Raw genomic sequence first — 26714 nt, 5'->3', positions numbered from 1 at the left:
ACCCAGAGAATCCCAAACAGGATAAACCCAAGGCAAAAACACCCCAAGACACATATTACTCAAATTAACAAAGATCAAACACAAAGAACAAATATTAAAAGCAGCAAGGGAAAACAACAAATAACACACAAGGGAATTCCCATAAGGATAACAGCTGATCTTTCAATAGAAACTCTTCAAGCCAGGAGGGAATGGCAAGACATACTTAAAATGATGAAAGAAAATAACCTACAGCCCAGATTATTGTACCCAGCAAGGATTTCATTCAAGTATGAAGGAGAAATCAAAAGCTTCTCAGATAAGCAAAAGCTGAGAGAATTCTGCACCACCAAACCAGCTCTACAACAAATACTAAAGGATATTCTCTAGACAGGAAACACAAAAATGGTGTACAAATTCGAACCCCAAACAATAAAGTAAATGGCAACGGGATCATACTTATCAGTAATTACCTTAAACGTAAATGGGTTGAATGCCCCAACCAAAAGACAAAGACTGGCTGAATGGATACAAAAACAAGACCCCTACATATGTTGTCTACAGGAGACCCACCTCAAAACAGGGGACACATACAGACTGAAAGTGAAGGGCTGGAAAAAGATTTTCCATGCAAATAGGGACCAAAAGAAAGCAGGAGTAGCAATACTCATATCAGATAAAATAGACTTTAAAACAAAGGCTGTGAAAAGAGACAAAGAAGGTCACTACATAATGATCAAAGGATCAATCCAAGAAGAAGATATAACAATTATAAATATATATGCACCCAACACGGAGCACCGCAGTATGTAAGACAAATGCTAACAAGTATGAAAGGAGAAATTAACAATAACACAATAATAGTGGGAGACTTTAATACCCCACTCACACCTATGGATAGATCAACTAAACAGAAAATTAATAAGGAAACACAAACTTTAAACAATACAATAGACCAGTTAGACCTAATTGATATCTATAGGACATTTCATCCCAAAACAATGAATTTCACCTTTTTCTCAAGCGCACATGGAACCTTCTCCAGGATAGATCACATCCTGGGCCATAAAGCTAGCCTTGGTAAATTCAAAAAAAATAGAAATCATTCCAAGCATCTTTTCTGACCACAATGCAGTAAGATTAGATCTCAATTACAGGAGAAAAACTATTAAAAATTCCAACATATGGAGGCTGAACAACACGCTGCTGAATAACCAACAAATCACAGAAGAAATCAAAAAGAAATCAAAATTTGCATAGAAACGAATGAAAATGAAAACACAACAACCCAAAACCTGTGGGACACAGTAAAAGCAGTCCTAAGGGGAAAGTTCATAGCAATACAGGCACACCTCAAGAAACAAGAAAAAGTCAAATAAATAACCTAACTCTACACCTCAAACAACTAGAAAAGGAAGAAATGAAGAACCCCAGGGTTAGTAGAAGGAAAGAAATCTTAAAAATTAGAGCAGAAATAAATGCAAAAGAAACAAAAGAGACCATAGCAAAAATCAACAAAGCCAAAAGCTGGTTCTTTGAAAGGATAAATAAAATTGACAAACCATTAGCCAGACTCATCAAGAAACAAAGGGAGAAAAATCAAATCAATAAAATTAGAAATGACACTGGAGAGATCACAACAGACAACATAGAAATACAAAGGATCATAAGAGACTATTATCAACAATTATATGCCAATAAAATGGACAATGAGGAAGAAATGGACAAATTCTTAGAAAAGTACAACTTTCCAAAACTCACCAGGAAGAAATAGAAAACCTTAACAGACCCATCACAAGCATGGAAATTGAAACTGTAATCAAAAATCTTCCAGCAAACAAAAGCCCAGGTCCAGACGGCTTCACAGCTGAATTCTACCAAAAATTTAGAGAAGAGCTAACACCTATCCTGCTCAAACTCTTCCAGAAAATTGCAGAGGAAGGTAAACTTCCAAACTCATTCTATGAGGCCACCATCACCCTAATACCAAAACCTGACAAAGATGCCACAAAAAAAAAAAGAAAACTATAGGCCAATATCACTGATGAACATAGATGCAAAAATCCTAAACAAAATTCTAGCAATCAGAATCCAACAACACATTAAAAAGATCATACACCATGACCAAGTGGGCTTTATCCCAGGGATGCAAGGATTCTTCAATATCCAAATCAATCAATCAATGTAATACACCACATTAACAAATTGAAAAACAAAAACCATATGATTATCTCAATAGATGCAGAGAAAGCCTTTGACAAAATTCAACACCCATTTATGATAAAAACTCTCCAGAAAGCAGGAATAGAAGGAACATACCTCAACATAATAAAAGCTATATATGACAAACCCACAGCAAACATTATCCTCAATGGTGAAAAATTGAAAGCATTTCCTCTAAAGTCAGGAACAAAACAAGGGTGCCCACTTTCACCATTACTATTCAACATAGTTTTGGAAGTTTTGGCTACAGCAATCAGAGCAGAAAAAGAAATAAAAGGAATCCAAATTGGAAAAGAAGAAGTAAAACTCTCACTATTTGCAGATGACATGATCCTCTACATAGAAAACCCTAAAGACTCCACCAGAAAATTACTAGAACTAATCAATGATTATAGTAAAGTTGCAGGATATAAAATCAACACACAGAAATCCCTTGCATTCCTATACACTAATAATGAGAAACAGAAAGAGAAATTAAGGAAACAATTCCATTCACCATTGCAACGAAAGAGAATAAAATACTTAGGAATATATCTACCTAAAGAAACTAAAGACCTATATATAGAAAACTATAAAACACTGGTGAAAGAAATCAAAGAGGACACTAATAGATGGAGAAATATACCATGTTCATGGATTGGAAGAATCAATATAGTGAAAAATGAGTATACTACCCAAAGCAATTTATAGATTCAATGCAATCCCTATTAAGCTACCAACAGTATTCTTCACAGAGCTAGAACAAATAATTTCACAATTTGTATGGAAATACAAAAACCTCGAATAGCCAAAGCGATCTTGAGAAAGAAAAATGGAACTGGAGGAATCAACCTACCTGACTTCAGGCTCTACTACAAAGCCACAGTTATCAAGACAGTATGGTACTGGCACAAAGACAGAAATATAGATCAATGGAACAAAATAGAAAGCCCAGAGATAAATCCACGCACATATGGACACCTTATCTTTGACAAAGGAGGCAAGAATATACAGTGGATTAAAGACAATCTCTTTAACAAGTGGTGCTGGGAAATCTGGTCAACCACTTGTAAAAGAATGAAACTAGAACACTTTCTAACACCATATACAAAAATAAACTCAAAATGGATTAAAGATCTCAACGTAAGACCAGAAACTATAAAACTCCTAGAGGAGAACATAGGCAAAACACTCTCTGACATACATCACAGCAGGATCCTCTATGACCCACCTCCCAGAATATTGGAAATAAAAGCAAAAATAAACAAATGGGACCTAATTAAACTTAAAAGCTTCTGCACATCAAAGGAAACTATTAGCAAGGTGAAAAGACAGCCTTCAGAATGGGAGAAAATAATAGCAAATGAAGCAACCGACAAACAACTAATCTCAAAAATATACAAGCAACTCCTACAGCTCAACTCCAGAAAAATAAATGACCCAATCAAAAAATGGGCCAAAGATCTAAATAGACATTTCTCCAAAGAAGACATACAGATGGCTAACAAACACTTGAAAAGATGTTCAACATCACTCTTTATCAGAGAAATGCAAATCAAAACCACTATGAGGTACCATTTCACACCAGTCAGAATGGCTGCGATCCAAAAGTCTACAAATAATAAATGCTGGAGAGGGTGTGGAGAAAAGGGAACCCTCTTACACTGTTGGTGGGAATGCAAATTAGTGCAGCCACTATGGAGAACAGTGTGGAGATTCCTTAAAAAACTGGAAATAGAACTGCCTTATGATCCAGCAATCCCACTGCTGGGCATACACACTGAGGAAACCAGAAGGGAAAGAGACACGTGTACCCCAATGTTCATCGCAGCACTGTTTATAATAGCCAGGACATGGAAGCAACCTAGATGTCCATCAGCAGATGAATGGATAAGAAAGCTGTGGTACATATACACAATGGAGTATTACTCAGCCATTAAAAAGAATACATTTGAATCAGTTCTAATGAGGTGGATGAAACTGGAGACTATTATACAGAGTGAAGTAAGCCAGAAGGAAAAACATAAATACAGTATACTAACGCATGTATATGGAATTTAGAAAGATGGTAACGATAACCCTGTGTACGAGACAGCAAAAGAGACACTGATGTATAGAACAGTCTTATGGACTCTGTGGGAGAGGGTGGGAAGATTTGGGAGAATGTCATTGAAACATGTGAAATGTCATGTATGAAACGAGATGCCAGTCCAGGTTCAGTGCACGATGCTGGATGCTTGGGGCTGGTGCGCTGGGAAGGCCCAGGGGATGGTATGGGGAGGTTGGGAGGGAGGAGGGTTCAGGATGGGGAGCATGTGATTTTTTTAATTAAAAAATAAAAGAAAAAAAAAAAAAAAAAGCATCTGGATTAGATAAGTTAAACTATTTTTATTTTCAACTGAAATTTTTATTTCAATTTTAATTACAGCAAAATTATAAGTAACAAAAGAAAAAAATTAGGTGAAATGGATCAAAATAAAAAACTTATACTTCAAAGGATACCATTCAGAAACTGAAAAAACAACCCATAGAATTGGAGAAAATTTTTGCAAATCATGTATCTGAAAAGATATGTATTTAGAACATATTTTAAAAGTACAACTCAATAGTAGAAAGCAAACCCAATTTAAAAATGGGCAAAGGATTTGAACAGACAATTCTCCAAAGAAAATATACAAATGGCCAATAAACACATATACAGATGCTCAACATCATTAGTCATTAGGGGATGCAAATAAAAATCACAATGTGATACCACTATGTATCACTGCTGCTGCTAAGTCGCTTCAGTCGTGTCCGACTCTGTGTGACCCCATAGACAGCAGCCCACCAGGCTCCCCCGTCCCCGGGATTCTCCAGGCAAGAACACTGGAGTGGGTTGCCATTTCCTTCTCCAATGCATGAAAGTGAAAAGTGAAAGTGAAGTTGCTCAGTTGTGTCCGACCCTAAGCGACTCCATGGACTGCAGCCCACCAGGCTCCTCTGTCCATGGGATTTTCCAGGCAAGAGTACTGGAGTGGGGTTGCCATTGCCTTCTCCCATGTATCACTAGGATAGCTAAAATTACAAAGACAGAGAATAACAAGTGTTGATGAGGGTGTGAAGGAACTGAAACTCTCACACACTGGTGGTAAGAATGTAAAACAGTCTGTATTGAAAAACAGTCCCTATTCCTGTCCTCAAGAAATTTACAATCTAGTATGGGGTGAAAGTGGGGACACAAAAATAGTATTTGAAGTAATCCCTAGTGACAAACTGGATATACTTGACCAGTTGAGTTCAGTTCAGTCACTCAGTTGTGTCTGACTCTTTGCGACCCCATGGACTGCAGCACCCCAGGCTTCCCTATCCATCACCAACTCCCAGAGCTTACACAAACTCATGTCCATCAAGTTGGTGATGCCATCCAACCATCTCATCCTCTGTCGTCCCCTTCCCACCTTCAATCTTTCCCAGCATCAGGGTCTTTTCAAATGAACCAGTTCTTCGCATCAGGTGGCCAAAGTATTAGAGTTTCAGCTCCAGCATCAGTCTTTCCAATGAACATTCAGGACTGATCTCCTTTAGGATGGACTGGTTGGATCTCCTGGCAGTCCAAGGGACTCTCAAGAGTCTTCTCCAACACCACAGTTCAAAAGCATCAATTCTTCGGCACTCAGCTTTCTTTATAGTCCAACTCTCACATCCATACATGACTACTGCAAAAACCATAGCTCTGATGAGACAAACCTTTATTGGCAAAGTAATGCCTCTGCTTTTTAATATGCTGTCTAGGCTGGTCATAACTTTTCTTCCAAGGAGCAAGTGTCTTTTCATTTCATGGCTGCAGTCACCATCTGTAGTGATTTTAGAGCCCCCCAAAATAAAGTCTGTCACTATTTCCATTTGTTCCGCATCTATTTGCCATGAAGCAATGGGACCGGATGCTATGATCTTCGTTTTCTGAATGTTGAGCTTTAAGCCAACTTTTTGACCCCTCTTTCACTTTCATCAAGAGGCTCTTTAGTCCTTCTTCGCTTTCTGCCATAAGGATAGTGTCACGTGCATATCTGAGGTTACTGATATTTCTCCCGGCAATCTTGATTCCAGCTTGTGCCTCATCCAGCCCAGGATTTCTCATGATGTACTCTGCATATAAGTTAAATAAGTAGGGTGACAATATACAGCCTTGACATAGTCCTTTCCTGGTTTGGAACCAGTCTGTTTTTGTATGTCCAGTTCTAACTGTTGCTTCTTGATCTGCATACAGATTTCTCAGGACGCAGATGGGTCTGTTATTCCCATCTCTTTAAGAATTTTCCAGCTTGTTGTGATCCAAACAGTCAAAGGCCTTGGCATAGTCAAAAAGCAAAAATAGATGTTTTTCTGGAATTCTCTTGCTTTTTCGTTGATCCAATGGATGTTAGCAATTTGATCTTTGGTTCCTCTGTCTTTTCCAAATCCAGCGGGAACATCTGGAAGTTCACGGTTCATGTACTGTTGAAGCCTGGCTTGGAGAATTTTTAGCATTACTTTGCTAGAATGTGAAATGAGTGCAATTGTGCAGTAGTTTGAACATTCTTTGGCACTGCCATTCTTTAGCATTGCCTTTCTTTGGAATTGGAAAGAAAACTGACCTTTTCCAGTCCTGTGGCCACTGCTGAGTTTTCCAAAATTGAGCGAAGCACTTTAAAAGCATTGTCTTTTAGGATTTGAAATAGCTCAACCAGAATTCCGTCACCTCCACTAGCTTTGTTTTTAGTGATGCTTCCTAAGGCCCACTTGACTTCACATTCCAGGATGTCTGGCTCTAGGTGAGTGATCACACCATCGTCGTTATCTGGGTCATGAAGATCTTTTTTGTATAATTCTTCTGTGTATTCTTGCCACCTCTTCTTAATATCTTCTGCTTCTGTTAGGTACATACCATTTCTGTCCTTTATTATGCTTATCTTTGCATGAAATTTTCCCTTGGTATCTCTAATTTTCTTGAAGGGATCACTAGTCTTTCTCATTCTATTGTCTTCCTCTATTTCTTTGCATTGATCACTGAGGAAGGCTTTCTTATCTCTCCTTGCTATTCTTTGGAACTCTGCATTCAAATAGGTATATCTTTCCTTTTCTCCTTTGCCTTTCACATCTTTTCGGCTATTTGTAAGGCCTCCTTGGACAACTATTGTGCCTTTTTGCATTTCTTTTTCTTGGGGATGGTCTTGTTCACTGACTCCTATACAATGTCACAAACCGTCCATAGTTCTTCAGGCACTCTATCAGATCTAATTCCTTGAATCTATTTGTCACTTCCACTGTATAATCGTAACAGATTTGATTTAGGTCATACCTGAATGGTCTAGTGGTTTTTCCTACTTTCTTACAATTTAAGTCTGAATTTGGCAATGAGGCATTCATGATCTGAGCCATAGTCAGCTCCCGGTCTTATTTTTGCTGGCTGTATAGAGTTTCTCCATCTTTGACTGCAAAGAATATAATCAATCTGATTTCGGTGTTGACCATCTGGTGATGTCCGTTTGTAGAGTCTTCTCTTGTTTTGTTCGAAGAAGGTGTTTGCTATGACCAGTGTGTTCTCTTGGCAAAACTGTTAGCCTCTGACCTGCTTTGTTTTGTACTTCAAGGCCAAACTTGCCTGATAATCCAGGTGTCTCTTGACTTCCTACTTTTGCATTTCAGTTCCCTATAATGAAAAGGACATCTCTTTTGGGTGTTAGTTCTAGAAGGTCTTGTAGGTCTTCATAGAACCGTTCAACTTCAGCTTCTTCAGAGTTACTGGTTGGGGCATAGACTTGGATTATTGTGATATTGAATGGTTTGCCTTGGAAATGAACAGAGATCATTCTGTCATTTTTGAGACTGCACCCAAGTACTGCATTTCAGACTCTTTTGTTGACTATGATGGCTACTCCACCTCTTCTAAGGGATTCTTGCCCACAGTAGTAGATATAATGGTCATCTGAATTAAATTCACCCATTCCAGTCCATTTTAGTTCGTTGATTCCTAAAATGTCGATGTTCACTCTTGCCATCTCCTGTTTGACCACTTCCAATTTGCCTTGATTCATGGACCTAACATTCCAGGTTCCTATGCAATATTGCTCGTTACAGCATAGGACTTTACTTTCATTACCAGTCACATCCACAACTGGGCGTTGTTTTTGCTTTGATTCCGTCTCTTCATTCTTTCTGGAGTTATTTCTCCACTGATCTCCAGTAGCATACTGGGCACCTACTGACCTGGGGAGTTCATCCTTCAGTGTCCTATCTTTTTTGCCTTATCATACTGTTCATGGGGTTCTCAAGGCAAGAATACTAAAGTGGTTTGCCATTCCCTTCTCCAGTGGGCCATGTTTAGTCAGAACTCTCCACCATGACCTGTCCGTCTTGGATGGCCCTACATGGCATGGCTCATAGTTTCATTGAGTTAGACAAGGCTGGGGTCAATGTGATTATAGCTGATAAAGTTCTTTAGAATGTTAACTATTGAGAGAGTACATCTGGGATAATGGCAGCAAGTATTAGAAATTCATCTCTCCACCTAGACAATAATTATACTAGTAGCATCTATCTGAAACAATTGTTTTTGGAACTCTTGAGTTTCCACGAACACTTGTCAGTTCCAGGGGAAGCTAGGCTGGCAAACTGTGGTCAATATCAATTTCAGTCAATTTCAGCCTTCAGTGCAGCAGTGACTACTTAGCCCCCAGTCCCATGAAAGGTAGCTGTGGGAACAGAAATCTGTAGTTCTGGTGTAGCCTGCTGGAATCAGGATGGGCAATAAGGACCCTGTCTTTGAAATCTCAGGACCAGTGTTCTGGTTATGGATTGTAGCTTCTGATGGCTGACATACAGCTAAAGGCTGCCACTGTTCTAATCCCCTCCAGTTGAAGCAGCTTCCAGGGGATTTAAAAAAGAAGTTTCTTTTACATTCAGAAACAACTGCATGTACACAGTATTTAATAAAGCAACTGTGCTTGCTTAAGAAAACATGTAATCTCTGAAGTACAACCTTGGAAAAGACCTGAGATCTGAAGCTTTCACCTCAGTTGGATCTACAACACAGAGAAACCATAATATAATCAACAAAATAACAACAAACAACTCAGCAAAACCTGGGGAATGGGGAAAGTCTGATTTCCAAAGTTACTGAATTATAAGATTTCAATATCCAGCTTTCAACAACAAAAAAATTACAAGACACATAGAAAAAGGTATGTTCCACTAAAAGGGACAAGAGAAAAAGAGAAAATTTGTACTTAGGGAAGCCCAGATGTCAAGTTTACTAGATAAATACTTGAAAACAGCTGTTTTAAGGATGTTTCTTTATGATGCTTTCTTTAGCAAATAGCTAAAGGAAGACATGGACAAAGACAGGAAAATGATGAAGAAAATTAGAATACCAATAAAGAGATAGAAATTACAAAAAGGAACCAAAAAGAAAATCTGGAGCTTAAATACAACAGCTAAAATGAAGAATATACTATATGGGTTCAAAAACAGATTTAAGCAGGCAGAAGAATTAGCAAATTTGAAGATAGTACAATTGAAGTAATAAAGTTTAGGGAAAAACAACAAAAAAAGTGAATGAAGCCTAAGGAACCTCTGAGACACCATCAAATGGACTAATATTTTCATTGTAGGAATGCCAGAGGAGAAGAGAGAGAAAGGGCAGAAAAATATTTGAAAAAATAATAGCTGAAAATGGTCTAAATTTCATGAAAGACATGAATCTACAAATCTAAGATACTTAATGAGCTCAATGTTGACTAAAACATCCAAGATAGATTATAATCTAACTATTGAAAGCCAAAGATAAACAATCTTTTAAAACCAATTTTAAATTGAAGTATAGTTAATTTACAATGTTATGTTAGTTTTAGATGTGTGGTATTGAGTTACACGCACATATATTTGGGCTTCTCTGGTGGCTCAGATGATAAAGAATACACCTGCAGTGCAGGAGACCTGCGTTCGATCCCAAGTTGCGAAGATCCCCTGGAGAAGGGATGGCTACCCAACTCCAGTATTCTTGCCTGGAGAATTCCATGGACAGAGCAGCCTGGCAGGCTACAGTCTATGGGGTTACAAAGAGTCAGACAAGACTGAGTAATTTTCATACACACATACACACACACACATATATTTTAGATTCTTTTCCATTCTAGGTTATTATAATTTACTGACTATATAGTTCCCTGTGCTATATAGTAGGTCCCTATTGTCTACCTATTTTATATATGCTGTGCTTAGTCACTCAGTCATGTCCAACTCTTTGTGACCCCATGGACTGTAGCCTGCCAGGCTCCTCCTCTCCATGGGCATTCTCTAGGCAAGAATACTGGAGTGGGTTGCCATGCCCTCCTCCAGGGGATCTTCCCAACCCAGGGATCAAACCCAGGTCTCCCATACTGTAGGCAGATTCTTTACTGTCTGAGCTATCAGGGAAACCCATGAATACTGGAGTGGGTAGCCTATCCCTCTCCTTCAGGAGATCTTCCTGACCCAGGAATGGAACCAGGGTCTCCTGCATTGCAGGTGGATTCTTTATCAGCTGAGCTAACTATTAGTCCCAAACTCCTAATTTATCTATCCGCCCCCCACCGACTTCTGCTATCCACTGTCATAACCATAAGTTTGTTTTTTATTTCTGTGAGTCTATTTCTGTTTTATAAATAGTTCATTTATATAATTTTTAAAGATTCCACATATAAGTGATATCATATGGTATTTGTCTTTTGTTGTTGTTGTTGTTAGCTCATATCTTTATTAACCAATATACAATTACTTGTCTTCTGGTTTGTTGAAATAATAGGTCAGACAACATTTGCCAGAATAATGTCTGTCGAAGTGACTGGCCATAAAAACTCCAGCACCACATTCATCTGAGGGACACTCCCGGCGAAGGCGACTGATTTTGCCATTCTCATCCGCCTTAGAGTATTTCGGAACAGCCAATTTAACCTTCTTTCTCTTATGCTTGTTCTTCTTAGAAGTGGTGTAAGACTTCTTCCTTTTCTTAGCGCCACAAAGTCTCCACACTAGATGAAGAGTGGACTCCTTTTGAATGTTGTAGTCAGACAAAGTATGTCCATCTTTCAGTTGCTTGCCAGCAAAGATCAGTCTTTGCTGGTCAGGAGGAATTCTTTCCTTATTCTGGATCTTGGCCTTTACATTTTCTATTGTATCTGAGGGCTCGACCTCGAGAGTGATGATGTTCCCTATCAGAGTCTTCACGAAAATCTGCATCTTGGCAGCATTTCCACCACAGATGGCGGATCCGAAAGTGGTATTTGTCTTTTTCTGTCTGAGTTACTTCACTTAATATGATAATCTCTAGGTCCATCCATATTGATGCCAATGGCATTCTTTCATTCTTTTTCATTATCGAGTAATATTCATATATATATATGGATATATATACACATATATATATATAATCTTTATCCATTCAGCTGTTGACAGACATTTAGGTTGCTTCCATGTCTTGACTATTGTAAATAGTGCTGCTATGAACACTGGGTTGCATTTATCTTTTTGAATTAGAATTTTCTCAGATATATATGCCTAGGAGTGTGATTGACAGATTGTATGTAGCTCTACTTTTAGTTTTTTAAGGAAACTCTATACTGTTCTCCATATTGGCTGCACCAATTTACATTCCTACCAAATATAGGAAGATTTTTTTTGTTCCACACCCTCTCCAGCATTAATTTAGTTTACAAAGATAAAGAATCTTAAAAGCAGGAAGAGAGAAGTGAGTTGTCATACACAAAATATCTTCAATAAGATTATCACCAGACTTCTCATCAGAAACTTTGGAGGCTAGAAGACAGTGGGTTGACATACTCAAAGGGCTCAAAGAAAAAAATCTGTCACCTAAGAATTCTATATCCAGAAAAAGTGTCCTTGAAAAATGAAATTAAGAGTTTCCCAGGTAAATAAGGAGAAGGCAATGGTACCCCACTTCAGTACTCTTGCCTGGAAAATCCCATGGACAGAGGAGCCTGGTGGGCCGCAGTCCATGGGGTTGCTAGGAATCGGACATGACTGAGCAACTTCACTTTCACTTTTCATTTTCAGGCATTGGAGAAGGAAATGGCAACCCACTCCAGTGTTCTTGCCTGGAGAATCCCAGGGACGGGGGAGCCCGGTGGGCTGCCATCTATGAGGTCGCACAGGGTCGAACACGACTGAAGTGACTTAGTAGCAGGTAAATAAAAATTGAGGAAGGCTGTCACCACTAGACTCGCCCTGCAAGAAATGCTAAAAAGTACTGCAGACTGAAATGAAGGGAAGCTAGAAGTAACTTGAAGCAGTAATGAAGAAATAAAGACACCCAATAAAAGTTAAATACACGGACAACTATAAAAGTTAATTTTGGTTTGTAACTCTATTTTTTATTTCCTATATACTTTAAAAGACAGATGCATTAAAGAACATTAACCTATGTTATTGGTCACACAATTTATAAAGGTATAATCTGTGACATCAAAACAGAGAGTGGAATGGAGCTGTATAGGAACAGAATTTTTGTGTTATTGAAGTTAAGTTGGTATAAGTTCAAATTAGGTTGTCATAACTTTAAGACATAAAATGTAATCCCCATGGTGCAACAAAGAAAATGTCTATAGAATGTACACTAAAGAAAATGAGAAGGGAATCAAAATGTTTCACTATAAAAAAATCAACCAAACATAAAAGGAGATAGTAATGCAGGAAATGAAGGACAAAAATCTATACGCCATATAGAAAACAAATAGCAAAATGGTAGAAGTGTCTCCTTATCAGTAATTACTTTATTTATTTATTCTTGATTGCACTGGGTCTTCGTTGCTGCGCACGAGCTTTCTCTAGCTGTGGCGAGCAGGGGCTTATGCTCTAGTTGTGGTGGGAGGACTTCTCCTGTTGCAGAGCACTGGCTCCAGGGTATGCAGGCTTCAGTAGTTTTGGCACATGGGCTTAGCTGCCCCATGGGATGTGGGATCTTCCCAGGCCAGGGATCGAACCAGTGTCCCTTGCATTGCAAGGCAGATTTTTTAACCACTAGACCACCAGGGAAGCCCCAGTAATTACTTTCAGTGTAAACACATTAAACTGTTTAATCATAAGAAAATATTGGCAGGATGGGTTAAAAAACATGATTCAACTATATGCTGTTTATGAGAGACTCACTTTAGATCAAAGGACACAGACAGGTTGAAAGTGAATGGATGGAAAAAGATATTCCACTCAAATAGTAACCAAAAAAGAGAAGGGATGTCTATACTAATTTTGGACAAAATACACTTTAAATCATATAAGACAAAAGAGACACAGAGACATTATATATTAATAAAAGGTTCAGTACCACAAGAAGATAAAACAATTATAAATATTTACACTCCTAATAACAGACTCAAAATACATGAAACAAAATGGACAGAACAGACAGAAGTAAACAGTTTTGTATCAACCTACTTGCACAATACATGTTCTTCTCAGATTTATATGGCACATTCTCCAGGACACCATATGTTAGGCCATAAAATAAATCTCAATATATTTCAAAAGATAGATATCATACAAAGTATCTTCTCTGACCATAGTGGGATGAAATTAGACATCAATAAAAGAAGGAAAATGAAAATTTGCCTATATGTGTAAATTAAACAAGCTACAAGGAGATTCAACCAGTCCATCCTAAAGGAGACCAGTCCTAGGTGTTGTTCACTGGAAGGACTGATGTTGAGGCTGAAACTCCAATACTTTGGCCACCTCATGCAAAGAGTTGACTCATTGGAAAAGACCCTGATGCTGGGAGGGATTGGAGGCAGCAGGAGAAGGGGACAACAGAGGATGAGATGGCTGGATGGCATCACCGACTTGATGCACATGAGTTTGGGTGAACTCTGGGAGTTGGTGATGGACAGGGAGGTCTGGCGTGCTGTGATTCATGGGGTCGCAAAAAGTCAGACACGACTGAGCGACTGAACTGAACTGAACTGAAACACCAATGTGTCAAAGAAGAAATCACAAAGGAAATTAGAAAATACTTAGAAATGGATGAAAACACAACATATGAAATTATATGGGATGCAGTGAAAGCAGAGGGAAATTTGCTGTAAATGCCTAAATTAAAAAGTCTAAAATCAATCTCCTAACTTTATACTTTAATGGACTAGAAAAAGGAGAGCAAAATAAACCCTAAGTTAATAGAAGGAAGGAAACAGATTAGAGAAGAGAGGCACAAAAAGAGAGATCAGAAAAACAACCAACAAAATTAAAGAAACTAAAAGTTGTTTCTTTGAAACGATCAAAATTCACAAACATTTAGCTAGACTGCCAAAGGAAAAAAGATAGAAACAACTAAAAATCATAAATGAGAGTGAAGGTATTAACAATTGACCTTGCAGGGATTTAAAAAAGGATTATAAAATAATACTATGAATAATGTTAAACCAACAAATTAGACAACCTAGAAAAAATGGACAAACTCCTTGAAAAGTTCAAATTCTTTAAACTGACAAACAGAAAATTTCAACAGATTTATAGCAAATAAAAAGATGAAATCAGTAATCAAAAATCAAAACATCCCAACAAAGAAAAGTCCGGGGCCAGATGACTTCATCAGTGAATTCTACCTTACATTTAAACTAGAATTAACACCAATCCTTCTCAAAGTCTTCCAAAAATCTAAAGAAGGAACATGTTAACTCATTCTGCAAGGCAAGATTATCCTCATATTAAAGCCAAATAAAGACATCACAAGAAAAGAAAGTTATAGACCAATAAATCTTATGAATGTAGACTCAAAATCCTTAGTAAAATATTAGCAAACTTAATCCAACAGCATGATAAAAGGATTATTCACTATGATCAAGTAAAATTTATCCCAGGAATGTAATAGAAACTCAAATAGACTAAGGATCTAATTAGATGTTTTCAAAAGACGACATACAAATGGCCAAAAGACACATGAAAATGTGCTCAACGTCAGTAATCATCAAGGAATTGCAAATCAAAACTATAGTGAGATATCACTTCACACTTGTTAGGATGGTTATTATTAAAAAGATAAAAAATAACAAGTGTTCAGGGAATTCTGCTCAATGTTATGTGGCAGCCTGGATGGAAGGGGAGACTGGGGGAGAACAGATACATGTATATGTTTGGCTGAGTCCTGCTGGCCACTTGAAACTATCACATTATTAATCGGCTATACTCCAATATATAATAAAAAGTATTTTAAAAAGATAGGGACTTCCGAGGTGGTCCAGTAGCTAAGACTCCACCCTCCCAATGCAGGGGACCCAAGTCTGATCCCTGGTTGGGGAACTAGATGCCTCATGCCACAGTTAAGATCCTGCATGCTAAAAAAAAAAAAAAAAGATCCTGCATGCTACAACTAAGACCCAGTGCAGCCAAATTAGCAAATAAATAAAAATAAATATCTAAATATTTTAAAAATTAAAAAAAAAAAACAAATGATGGCAAGGACATAGAGAAAAGTGAATCCTCATGCACTGTTGGTGAGAATGTAAATTGGTACAGTCACTATAGAAAACAGTATAGAAGTTTCTCAAAAAATTAAAATGATAACTATCATATAATAATTCTACTTCTGAGAATTTTTCCAAAGGAAATGAAAACACTAACTCGAAAAGATACATGTACCCCATGTTCACTGCAGCCTTATTTACAATAGCTAAGACATGGAAGCAATTTAAATATCAATTATGGATGAACAGATAAAGAAAATGTGGTATACACACACACAAACATACACATACACACACACACATATACATACATTGGAATACTAATCAGCCATAAAAAAAGGAAATCTTGCCATTCATAACAACATGGATGGGCCTTGAGGGCATTATGCTAAGTGAAATAAGTCAGACAGAGAAAGACAAATACTGTATGATCTCACTTGTATCTGGAATCTAAAACAAAACCAAAAAATTCCAAAATTTTAGATACACAGAACAGATTGGTAGTTGCTAAGGGTGGGAAGGGGAAGAATGTCACAATGTGTGAAGATCAAAAGACACAAAATTTCAGTTATAAAATAAATCCGGAGGATGTAATATATAGCATGGTAACTATAGTTACTAACATTGTATATTATATACTTGAAAGTTGCTAAGAAAACAGACTTTCAAATGGGCTTCCCAGGTGGCACTAGTGGTAAAGAACCTGCCGCCAATGCAGGAGACATAAGCAATGCGGGTTTGATCCTTGGGTGGGGAGGATCCCCTGGAGCAGGGCATGGCAATCCACTCCAGTATTCTTGCCTGGAAAATCCCATTGACAGAGGAACCTGGTGGGCTACATACAGTCCATAGGGTCGCACAGAGTTGGACACAACTGAAGCGACAAAGCACTCAAAGCACTTAAGAAAACAGATCTTAAAAGTTCTCATCACAAGAAAAAAAAGCTATGTGTGATGATAGATGCTAACTAGACTTATTGTGGTAATTATTTCACAATATACATAAATACTAAATCAACATGATATACACCTGAAACTAATATAACATTTATGCCAATTACATTTCAATAAAAATCAAACAATGTATCAATAATACATCATTTAATATAATAAAAAAAAAAACCCATATGACCATGTCACTTGATTCAGAAATGCAACTTAGAGACGAACAAAATTCTGTAAAGCAATTATCCTTCAATTAAAAAAAAAAGTAATGACAAAAATGAACACCCTTTCATTATAAAAACTTCTAGGGAACTAGGAATAAAAGAAAAATTCCTTAATATGATAAAGAGTATTCATGAAAGCCTTACAGTTAATATCATAATCAATGGTTAAAAGACTGAAAAATCCCCCAAAAGTCAAGGAACAAAAAAGGCAAGGAAGCCTGCTTTCACCACTGCTATTCAATAATTTAAGGAAGTTCTATCCAGAGCTAGTAGATAAGAAAGAAAAATGAAAGGCATCTAAGTTGGGAAGGAAAACCTACAACTATCTCTGTCTGCAGATGACATGACCCTATACAAAGAAAATCTCCCCACATCCACAAAAAGCAACTAGAGCTAATAGACTCGACTAAGTTGCTGGGTACAAGATGAAAACACAAAAAATCAGTTGTTTCTGTATATCAGAAATGAATAATCTGAGAATGAAATTAAGAAAGCAATCCCATTTATAACATTGTGTAAGAAAATTAAATATTTAAGCATAAGTCTAACCAGGGAGGTGAAAGATTTGTACACTGAAAACTATAAAACTGATGAAAGAAAATTAAAGAAGACCTAAATAATGGAAAGACAGCCTAAGTCTCTTTTAATGGACAGGAAGATTTAACACTGTTAAAATGGCAATAACCAGCCAAAAAGATCTACAGGTTCAACCCAATACCTATAAAATTCTAACAGCCTTTTCCACAGAAGTGGAAAAGCTGACCCTCAAATTCATATAGAATTGCACAAGACCCAGAACAGCCAAAACAACTTTGAAAAAGAAGGATAAAATTAGTGGATTCATACTTTTCCAACTTCAGAACTTACTACAAAGCTACAGTAAGTAAAACAGCATGGACATACACACAGGTTAATACAACAGAATAGAGAGTCCAGAAATAAACCTTTGCAGATATGGTCAACTGATTTCCAACAAGACTTCCAAGGCCATTCAAGGGGGAAAGAATAGTATTTTTAACAAATGGTTCTGGGAAACCGCATATTCACATGCAAAAGAATTAAGTTGAACCTTTATATCATATTCGAAAATTAAGTAAAAATGGATCAAAGAACCAATTTAAGAACTAAAACTGTAAAACTCTTAGAAGAAAGCATTGGGAAAATCTTTATGACATTAGATTTGGCAAAGATTTCAGTGATATGACACCAAAAGTCAGGCAACAAATAAACTGGACTTCATCAAAATTAACAACTTTTGTGCATCAAGAGTTACTCTTAATAAAGTGAATAGATAACTTATAGAATGAGAGAAAATATTTACAAATCATATATTTGATAAGGGATTACCATTGAGACTATAGGAAGAGCTTCTAAAACTCAACAACAACAGAAGCCAATTCAAATATGGGCAAAGGACCTGAATAGACATTTCTCCAAAGAAGATACATAAATCATCCATGAAAAGATGCTCAACATCATTAATCATTAGGGAAATGAAAATCAAAACCACAATGAGATACCGCTTTGTATCTACTAGAATGGCTATAATTAAAAACAAAACAAGTGCTAATGCGGATGTAGAGAAACTGGAACCTTACCATGGCTGTAAGAATGTCAAAGACTGCAGCCTCTGTAGAAAACAGTTTGGTGGTTTCTCAAACTATTGAACTATCACATGACCCAATAATTCTACTCCAAGATATACATCCAAAAGAATGGAAAGCAATGACTTTATCAGATATATGCACAAGGTTCACAGCAGCATTACCCACAATAGCCAACAGATGGAAACACCCAAGTGTTCATTAGCAGATGAAATTAACAAAACGTGGTAGGTATATCACATACAACAGTATATTCGTCAACCATAAAAATGAATGAGATTTTTCATGTAAGCTGTAAGATCAATGAACCTTGAAAAAATGCTTAGCTTTCAAGTAAGTCAGGCATGGAAGGACAAATACTGTATGATTCCACCTATATGAGTTACTTAGATCAGGTAAATTCATAGAGACAGAAGGTAAATAAGAAGTTGCCAGGGAATGAAGAGAGGGAGGAAGAGGGATATTGGGATGATGAGAAAGCTTTGAGTGTAAAGAGAAGTAATAGTTATATAACACTGTGTTTTTAATGTCACTGAATTGTACACTTATGATTAAGATAATAAATATGTGTATTTCACCTTAATAAAGTTAACTATATTCCCCTGAAATGAAAACATGTACACGTAAAAACTTGTTTATGAATGTTCTCGTTAGTCAAAAAGAGGAAATAATTCAAATGTCCACCAACTGATAAATAAATAAGTAAAGTAGTATAACCATCCAATGAAATATTATTTGGAAATAAAGAGTCAAATTAAAACTGGGGAAATTTGTGACTTCACTGGCTGTCCAATGGTTAAGACTCTGTGCTTCCACTGCAAGCAGCAAGGTTTGACCCTGGTTGGGGAAATAAGATTCCACATGCCACACGGTGCAGCCAAAAAGAACAAAAAAAACAAAACAAAAAACCTCGGCAAATTCTAACAAGATTGGTGTATCATATCAATTTCAGTACCCTGATTATCATATACTAAAATTTTGAGAAATTTTACCAGTGGGGGATTCTAGACAAAGCATATAAAGGTATCTCTCTGTATTAATTCTTACAACTGCATGTCAATATATTGGGTTGGCCAAAAAGTTCTTTCGAGTTTTTCTGTAAGATGTTATGGAAGAAACAGAACGAACTTTTTGACCAACTCAATACAAATGTCTCAATAAAAACTTCAATTAAAAAAAAACTGCTCCAGAAGATGACACTGGCTATGACCTCAAAGTGCCCTGTGGAAGATTCTCCTATAATTTTATGCCGTAGGCTTAGTTATTCATATTAAAGTTTTTGAACTTGCCTTTGAGGAAAAAAGGAATGAAGTGCTGATACATGCCACAACATGGATGAACCTTGAAAATATTATCCTTGGAAGTCAGTCACAAAAAACCATAAGTTGTATGGTTTCGTTTATATGAAATATCCAGAATAGGCAAATCTACAGAGATAGAACGTAGATTAGTGGTTGTCGGAGCTGAGCACGAGGGCTGGGAAACGTGGGGAAAACTGCTAGTGAGCATAGGGTTTATTTTGGGGATGATGAAAATGTTCAAAACTTAGGTTGTGATGATGGTTGCACAACTGTGTGAATACACTAAAATCCATTTAATTGTATACTTTTACTGGGTCAACTGTGTGATGACCCTGTATGTGAATTACACAACAACTGTATGTAAATTATACATCAACACAGATGTTAAAAAAATTTCTTGTGAGCTTATGAGGTATACAGAGGTAAGGTGAAGCTTTGGAAAACTTTATGTATTGATTAATCATGCCTTTTTGGTCCCTCATTAGTACAGTTTAACAGTGAAATATATATATCTTACTTAGCACCCTGAATTTCTATACTTCTTCTCCCAACCTTAAGAGTAGGGTAAAGATTATAAAATGTGGGATTTTTAAAAATCATTCTGCATCATCTTACCGGTGAGTAGCTCTATCCATGTTTGGACAGTTTCTGTGGGTTCAGTTGCCTTGATGTGTTTGAGAGTTTCATCCAGTAAAACATCACCTGTTGGGCTGTCTGACTTTAGCAGTACCTTTCAGAAAAGAAGAAACAAGAGACTCTGGTTCATCTCCTTCATTCAAATTAAAATCAGTGAATATGCTATACATAGGAAGTGAAGTGAAGTGAAGTCACTCAGTCGTGTCCGACTCTTTGCGACCCCATGGACTGTAGCCATGGGATTTTCCAGGCGAGAATACTGGAGTGGGTTGCCATTTCCTTCTCCAGGGGATCTTCCCGACCCAGGGACCGAACCCGGGTCTCTGGCATTGTAGGCAGACGCTTTACCATCTGAGCTACGGGTTAAATGTCATAGGAAAAGCAAAGCAGCATAACATATTGTCTCTGTTTCCTCAAGAAATTTAAAATCTGGTATGGATAGATAAAAATAACACTTGAACTGGGCTCCAGTGGCAAACGATATAAATGATAATGGAGAAAAAAGATTCAATAACTCTTTGAGCCTGGAAAACCAACTTGTGAAACAATTAGTAAACACAGGAAACTCGGATAAGGTTGATGAAGCTTGGTTTTAACTGATATGGGATAGCCAAGTTGAAATGTCTGGACCATAGTTAACTATGTTCCTGGAGGTGGAAAAAGAAGACAGGTCTAGAAATTTGAAAATTAATATCATAAGGGTGATAGATGAAGCTGTAAAGGTAAATGATATCTCTAAAAGGATACAGAGTGATATAAATTGAGATACAGATATTAAGGAATGGAGAAGTAAAGGAAATAGGGTACCGCTAGAGAAGCAAGAGGATGTACTATAACAAAGGTCAAGAAGAGAGGAAATTTCAAATAGGTGGTAGTCAAAAGTGTCAAACACCACATACAGGTTAAAAGAGAAAAATAAATAGAAGACTGAAAATTAGCTGATGACACCTAAGAAGGTAGTTTCACTAGAGTGCTAAGTAGACAGTGAAGTTGTGAGTGGAAAAAACAAGTAATAAGAAAATGGAGAGAGTGGTGTAACTCATGCTAGAGAGTACTTGCAAAATAATTGGAAGGAGGGAAACGGAATGGTTATCTGAGGCTGACCAGAGTTAAGACTGCATCTGACTCACATGTTTACCTCCTCATTATATAATACTCTGTTTCATAATATTACAGCTATAGATAAATACGGAAAAATAACACCATCCTAGATCTGACTTTTCTGCATAAAAAGGGAAGACAAAACCATGAACTTCTTATAACTCTTTAGACCACGGATACTTAGATTTCTCTCTCTGCTACAGGATAATTAAACCTGTTAGACAATGGAACAACTGAATAAGTGCTATTTTTATTGTCTCACGTCTCAAATCTTCCTATTCTTCCAAAATGGACTGTTGGTATCTGCCCTTTCATAAGAGGATATTCATGGAGGATGCTCTACCTTTCTGTCTAGTAGTCGCTTCTTACGCATGGTTGGGGGTTCTAGATAGATTCGACCTCGCATGGCCAGCTCTATCAGGATGCCGCCTCGCAGGCCAGATGATATGCAGTCATTCCAGAAAGATGTGTAACCCTAGGAAAGGGGAAAAGAGAAAAGAAAGAACATTCTGAAAGGGATATGGACTTGCAGCAAGCACCCAAAGAATGTTCCATTTTGTTCTGTGATTCATTTCACATCACATTATATGAACTCAAGGAAAAATACAGAATAAATGAAAAAAAGTCTCTTTAACTTCCTTAATCCACTCCCTCCCCCCAAAGTATAACTTTCTAACTTCAAACTCTTTGTGAATTCCTATGGTTGGGCTGTTAAGTTAATAACTGCTGCTGCTGCTAAGTCACTTCAGTCGTGTCTGACTCTGTGCAACCCCATAGACGGCAGCCCACCAGGCTCCCCTGTCCCTGGGATTCTCAAGGCAAGAACACTTGGAGTGGGTTGCCATTTCCTTCTCCAATGCATGAGAGTGAAAAATGAAAGTGAAATTGCTCAGTCGTGTCCGACTCTTAGTGACCCCCATGGACTGTAGCCCACCAGGCTCCTCCGTCCATGGGATTTTCCAGGCAAGAGTACTGGAGTGGGGTGCCATTGCCTTCTCCAAAGTTAATAACTGGCATGCCAAATTTCAATTTTTGAGAAGAATTTTGGTTTCTTTGCTTCCATGACATTCTAAATTTCACAGTGGGATACAAATAAGTTAAGTAGAAAGATGTATACTGTTTGAGCTTTTTTACCTCCAAGGTATTAGTTGCAGGCTATTTTGATGGATGGTGTAGTAGAAACCCAGCTCTGCCATTGACTAATTAAGTGCCTTGGTATGTTACTTAACCTTTCTCAAGTGCAATGTCCTCATCTGTAAAACAAGGGCACTAACGTCTACATAAGTTTATTTTGAAGAATAAGTAAGATATATATTATCAATATAAGAAACCATTTAGTATAATACCTGGCATATTGTAGGCCCTTACATGTTAGTTTCCCTTCCTGAGGAACTACAGGGAATACAAAGATATACAATTAATAGCCACTATCTTAAGGATCTGAAAATGTAGCTGGAAAGACCTGCAAACTTGAGGGAAGCTTTCTGTGACAATATAAAATTTAAATTAAGGCTCAACTGAAAACTGGAGTAGAAGAAACGGGTATAAATTACCATAGAAAGCCTGGTTTAGATGATACTTTTTCAAATTATAAATTACTTTTGGGCTAGAATAGTCAGGAACTCTTATGGAACTTGAGCTGGGATTTGAAGAATAGGTTGAATTTAGCAGAGAGTGAGGGTTTTCCAGATGAAGGAAGTCATTCAAATTCTACCTATTCTTCACAAGGGCATTTTAAGCAAAAGCATTAAGGAAGGAGACCTCAAATACGTTTAGAGATTTAACTCAAGGATTTAAAGAGAACTCATGAGATCAAGTTGGTCAGGCTAGGCTGTAGAAAGCCTTGAAGCTCTGAACTTTTACTGAAAGGCAATATTGAATTCTGAAGGTTCTAAGCAAGGAGTTGTGACTAATACAAGGAAGACCTATCAGTTATGAACTGTGTAACACTTTTTAGCTATCTTTGGGTGTAGCTTTCCCTCTCACTGGAGAGAGGCTGGGTGTGATGTTGGCAGATTCTAGCATGGCTTTAAAGCATGAACAAGACTAAGTCACTATTCGTAACAGTAATGTCTAATATATACTCAACACCTATCTATGTTGTAGATTTGTGCTAAGCTTCTTTGCATGCATTATATGATTATATCTTCACAACAATCCTGTAAGGGAGGTTCTACTATTATCCACATGTTAAAGATGAGGAAACTAAGGCTTATGGAGGTTATGTAACATGACAGAGGTCACAAAGCTAAGTGGCAAAGCCTTGAAAAACAGCTTTTAAAAATTCCAGGGACTTTCCTGGTGGTCCAGTGGTTAAGACTGCATGCTTCCAAGGCAGGAGGTGTGGATTCAATCATTGGTAGGAAACTAAGATCCTGCATGCCAAATGGTGTGGCCCCAAAACATCCAGTTTTCTTCTTTATTGATTTAGAAGTTATGCATTCACTTTTCTTTAGGAAGTTATCTTTGCAATTTTAACATGCATGATAATTTAAAATTAATATACTAATTTATTTTTAAAACAAATCAATATATTAATCTCTCCTAATTGGCCAATATTATATCTTTTACTTCACAAGTTAGACATCATTATTTTATACAGGTAGCACTTGTTTAGATTTACTCAGATGCTTACCAAATTCTTTGCTCACCATTCCTTCTTGCATCTCAGATCTCCTTTCTGGTACCATTTTCCTTCTTCCTAAAGTAGAATTTCCTTAAGTAAAAGTCTGTTGAAGGCAAATTCTATTTTGTTGATCTGAAATGTCTTCACTTTACCATTGTTTTAAAAATATTGTTTTTCTGGACAAAAATTCTAGATGGATAGTTTTCTTTTTATCATATTGACGATATTATGCCCTCCTCTTCTAGCTTCCATTGTTGCAGTGAGAAATCTATCATTCTTATTGCTTGTGGTAGGTGGCTTGTCTTTTTTCTTTGGTCCTTTAAGATTTTCTCTTTTGGTGTTTTTCTGTTTGACTACAACATAAGTGTGTGTGAATTTATGTATCCTGTTTGGTATACACTTCCTGTATCTGTAGGCTCATTTATTACTTCTCAAAAAATGTCAACTCTTATTTCTAAGAATTTTGGCTTTCCTCTATTCCCTTAATTCTTTAAAATTTTCTTATTCTAACCTCCATGCCTTTTAACCTCTCCTATATATTTTCCATTTCCATTGCCTCTATATTGCTTTCTCAAGAGTTAGTTCATATCTGACTTCCAATTTATTCTCCATCTATACTTAATATGTTAAACTAACCCCGAGAAAGTGTTAGTCACTCAGTAGTGTCCAACTCTTTGCAACCCCATGGATAGCCCTCCAGGCTCTTCTGTCCATGGAATTCTCCAGGCAAGAATATTGGAATGGGTAGCTATTTCCTTCTCCAGGGGATCTTCCCTACCCGGGGATGGAACTTGGTTTCCTGCACTGCAGGCAGATTCTTTATCATCAGAGCCACTGCTTTACATCTCTTAAAGTTCCATTTATTTTTCACATTTATCTGGTCATTTGTGATCATTTCTTCTTTTGTGATTCATTTTGTGTTCATTTTATGATTCTTTTATTTCTTTAAAAATATCATAGACATTTCACATTGTTTGATCATTCTAATATCTAAGGTCCTTGAATGAACCAGTGTTACTTCTGCTGATTCTTTCTCATGGGTGTATTTTTCTTTGTATGTTTGATGACATTTGATTAAGAGGCCCATATTTAATTTTTTGTAAATCTATGAGATTTTGGAGGCCTAAACTGAGGATGTATTCCTTTACTTTTTTTTTTTACCACAATATGTGGCACATGGGATCTTCCCTGATGAGGGATCAGACCTGTGCCCCCTACATTGGGAGCTTGCAGTCTCAGCTACTGAATCACCAGTGAAGTAGGTGAGGATATCTTCCTTTAGAGAAGATCTGCATTTGCTTTTGCTGTGAGTAAGGCATGGTGGGACTGGGAGACTGCCAAGAATACAGTTTTGGCAGGGTGTGGGGGGAGCACACTATATGACTTGTGAGATCTTAGTTCTCTGACCAGGGATCAAACCTGGGTCCCTGGAAATGGAAATACCAAGTTCTAACCACTGGACTACCAGGGGATTCCTCCAACAATACATTAAAAAAAATTAAGTCTTACCACTATACTGCAGAACTAGAGGTCTTCCAATTCCATTTTTCCCATAACCTTCAAGCTCAAATAAATTATATAACTCCCTTCCCCTCTGCTCCTCCCAGTCAAATCCAAATTTCTTAGTGAAAGTAGTAGTGAAAGTATTAGTCACTTAGTTTTGTCCAACTTTTTCTGACTCCATGAACAGTAGCCCACCAAGCTCCTCTGTTCATGAAATCCTCCAGGCAAGAATACTGGGGTGGGTTGCCATTCCCTTCTCCAGGGAATCTTCCCTACCCAGGGATTGAACCTGGGTCTCCCTTATTGCACTTAAACCAGGAGGCTGCTTACTTGTTTCTCTCTGGCTTATTTTCCCTAGAACACTATTCTCCAGCTTTCTGGAATGATTTTAAGTACTCTTAATGCACCTTTTTTGCCTACTGGCCTTTGCACACACAGTTCTGTCTAGAAGAAACAAAACTCTTCTTTACTTAGCTCTTCCTTGTTCTTAAGGATTGAGTACAAGGGTCACATCTTCCACATAACCTTCTCTAACATTATCTTTTCCTCCACTCTACCCTCTGGGTTAGGTTCCTCACCTGGGTGTGTGTGTGTGGGTCTACTTCTCCCCTATCATTTATTATTTCATATTGCAATCAACTGCTTGTCCTCAGTAGAATGTAAATTTATTATATATTCTATATAAGGAGAGAATATATGACAGTATTTCTCAATAAATATTTCTGGAAAGCACAAATTTATGATTTAACTTGGTAAAAGCTCAGCCTGAACTATAAGCATTCCTAGATTTATCCAAATTTCCTGGGGGTCTGATCTTAGACTCAAAGGTGGAATTAGTTTTCTTGACCGCCTGCCTCATGGCTACTTCAAGAGTAATCCTTATAACTCCTCTTTAAGGAGGGAGTAAGCCTACCCACCACCCCCTACTCCTGAGTAATACCTGGCTTTATAGAAGTTAGCTGTCTAGTTAAGGTTAAACTGTAACTTTACTTTAGATTTACTTTAGATATAATTTACTTAGGTATAACTTTTAATCCTGTTGACTATGAATCTCAACAGGTGTACAAACATTTCAACCAGTAATATAGCAATTAAAGGAAAGTTTTCCTTGTTTTCATTTCTACC

General features: G+C 37.3%; 2 protein-coding genes across 2 annotated transcripts in view; both read right to left on the bottom strand.

Annotated features, from left to right (window-relative positions):
* GOLPH3L (golgi phosphoprotein 3 like) overlaps window positions 1-26714 on the bottom strand; it is a 55192-nt gene that overhangs the window by 6628 nt on the left and 21850 nt on the right. The window contains exons 3-4 of the mRNA XM_005894909.3: window positions 21804-21935; window positions 20339-20453 (exon numbers count right to left, since the gene is read on the bottom strand). Of these exons, the coding sequence (XP_005894971.2) occupies window positions 20339-20453; window positions 21804-21935 (247 nt within the window). The remainder of the gene's footprint in view (window positions 1-20338; window positions 20454-21803; window positions 21936-26714) is intronic.
* Window positions 5257-12046, bottom strand: LOC138987192 (ubiquitin-ribosomal protein eS31 fusion protein-like). The gene has a single exon (XM_070367153.1). It carries the CDS (start codon window positions 11416-11418, stop codon window positions 10954-10956), a length of 465 nt encoding a protein of 154 aa, XP_070223254.1. The 5' UTR covers window positions 11419-12046; the 3' UTR covers window positions 5257-10953.

Source organism: Bos mutus, chromosome 3 (assembly GCF_027580195.1).
Source record: "Bos mutus isolate GX-2022 chromosome 3, NWIPB_WYAK_1.1, whole genome shotgun sequence".
Taxonomy (NCBI): Eukaryota; Metazoa; Chordata; class Mammalia; order Artiodactyla; family Bovidae; genus Bos; species Bos mutus.
The sequence above is the reverse complement of the archived record's forward strand: the minus strand, read 5'-3'. Positions and strand labels throughout refer to the sequence as shown.

What these genes read in the sequence shown, in the direction of transcription:
- LOC138987192 (XM_070367153.1), bottom strand. Translation starts at nt 11,418, where the DNA reads ATGCAGATTTTCGTGAAGACTCTGATAGGGAACATCATCACTCTCGAG.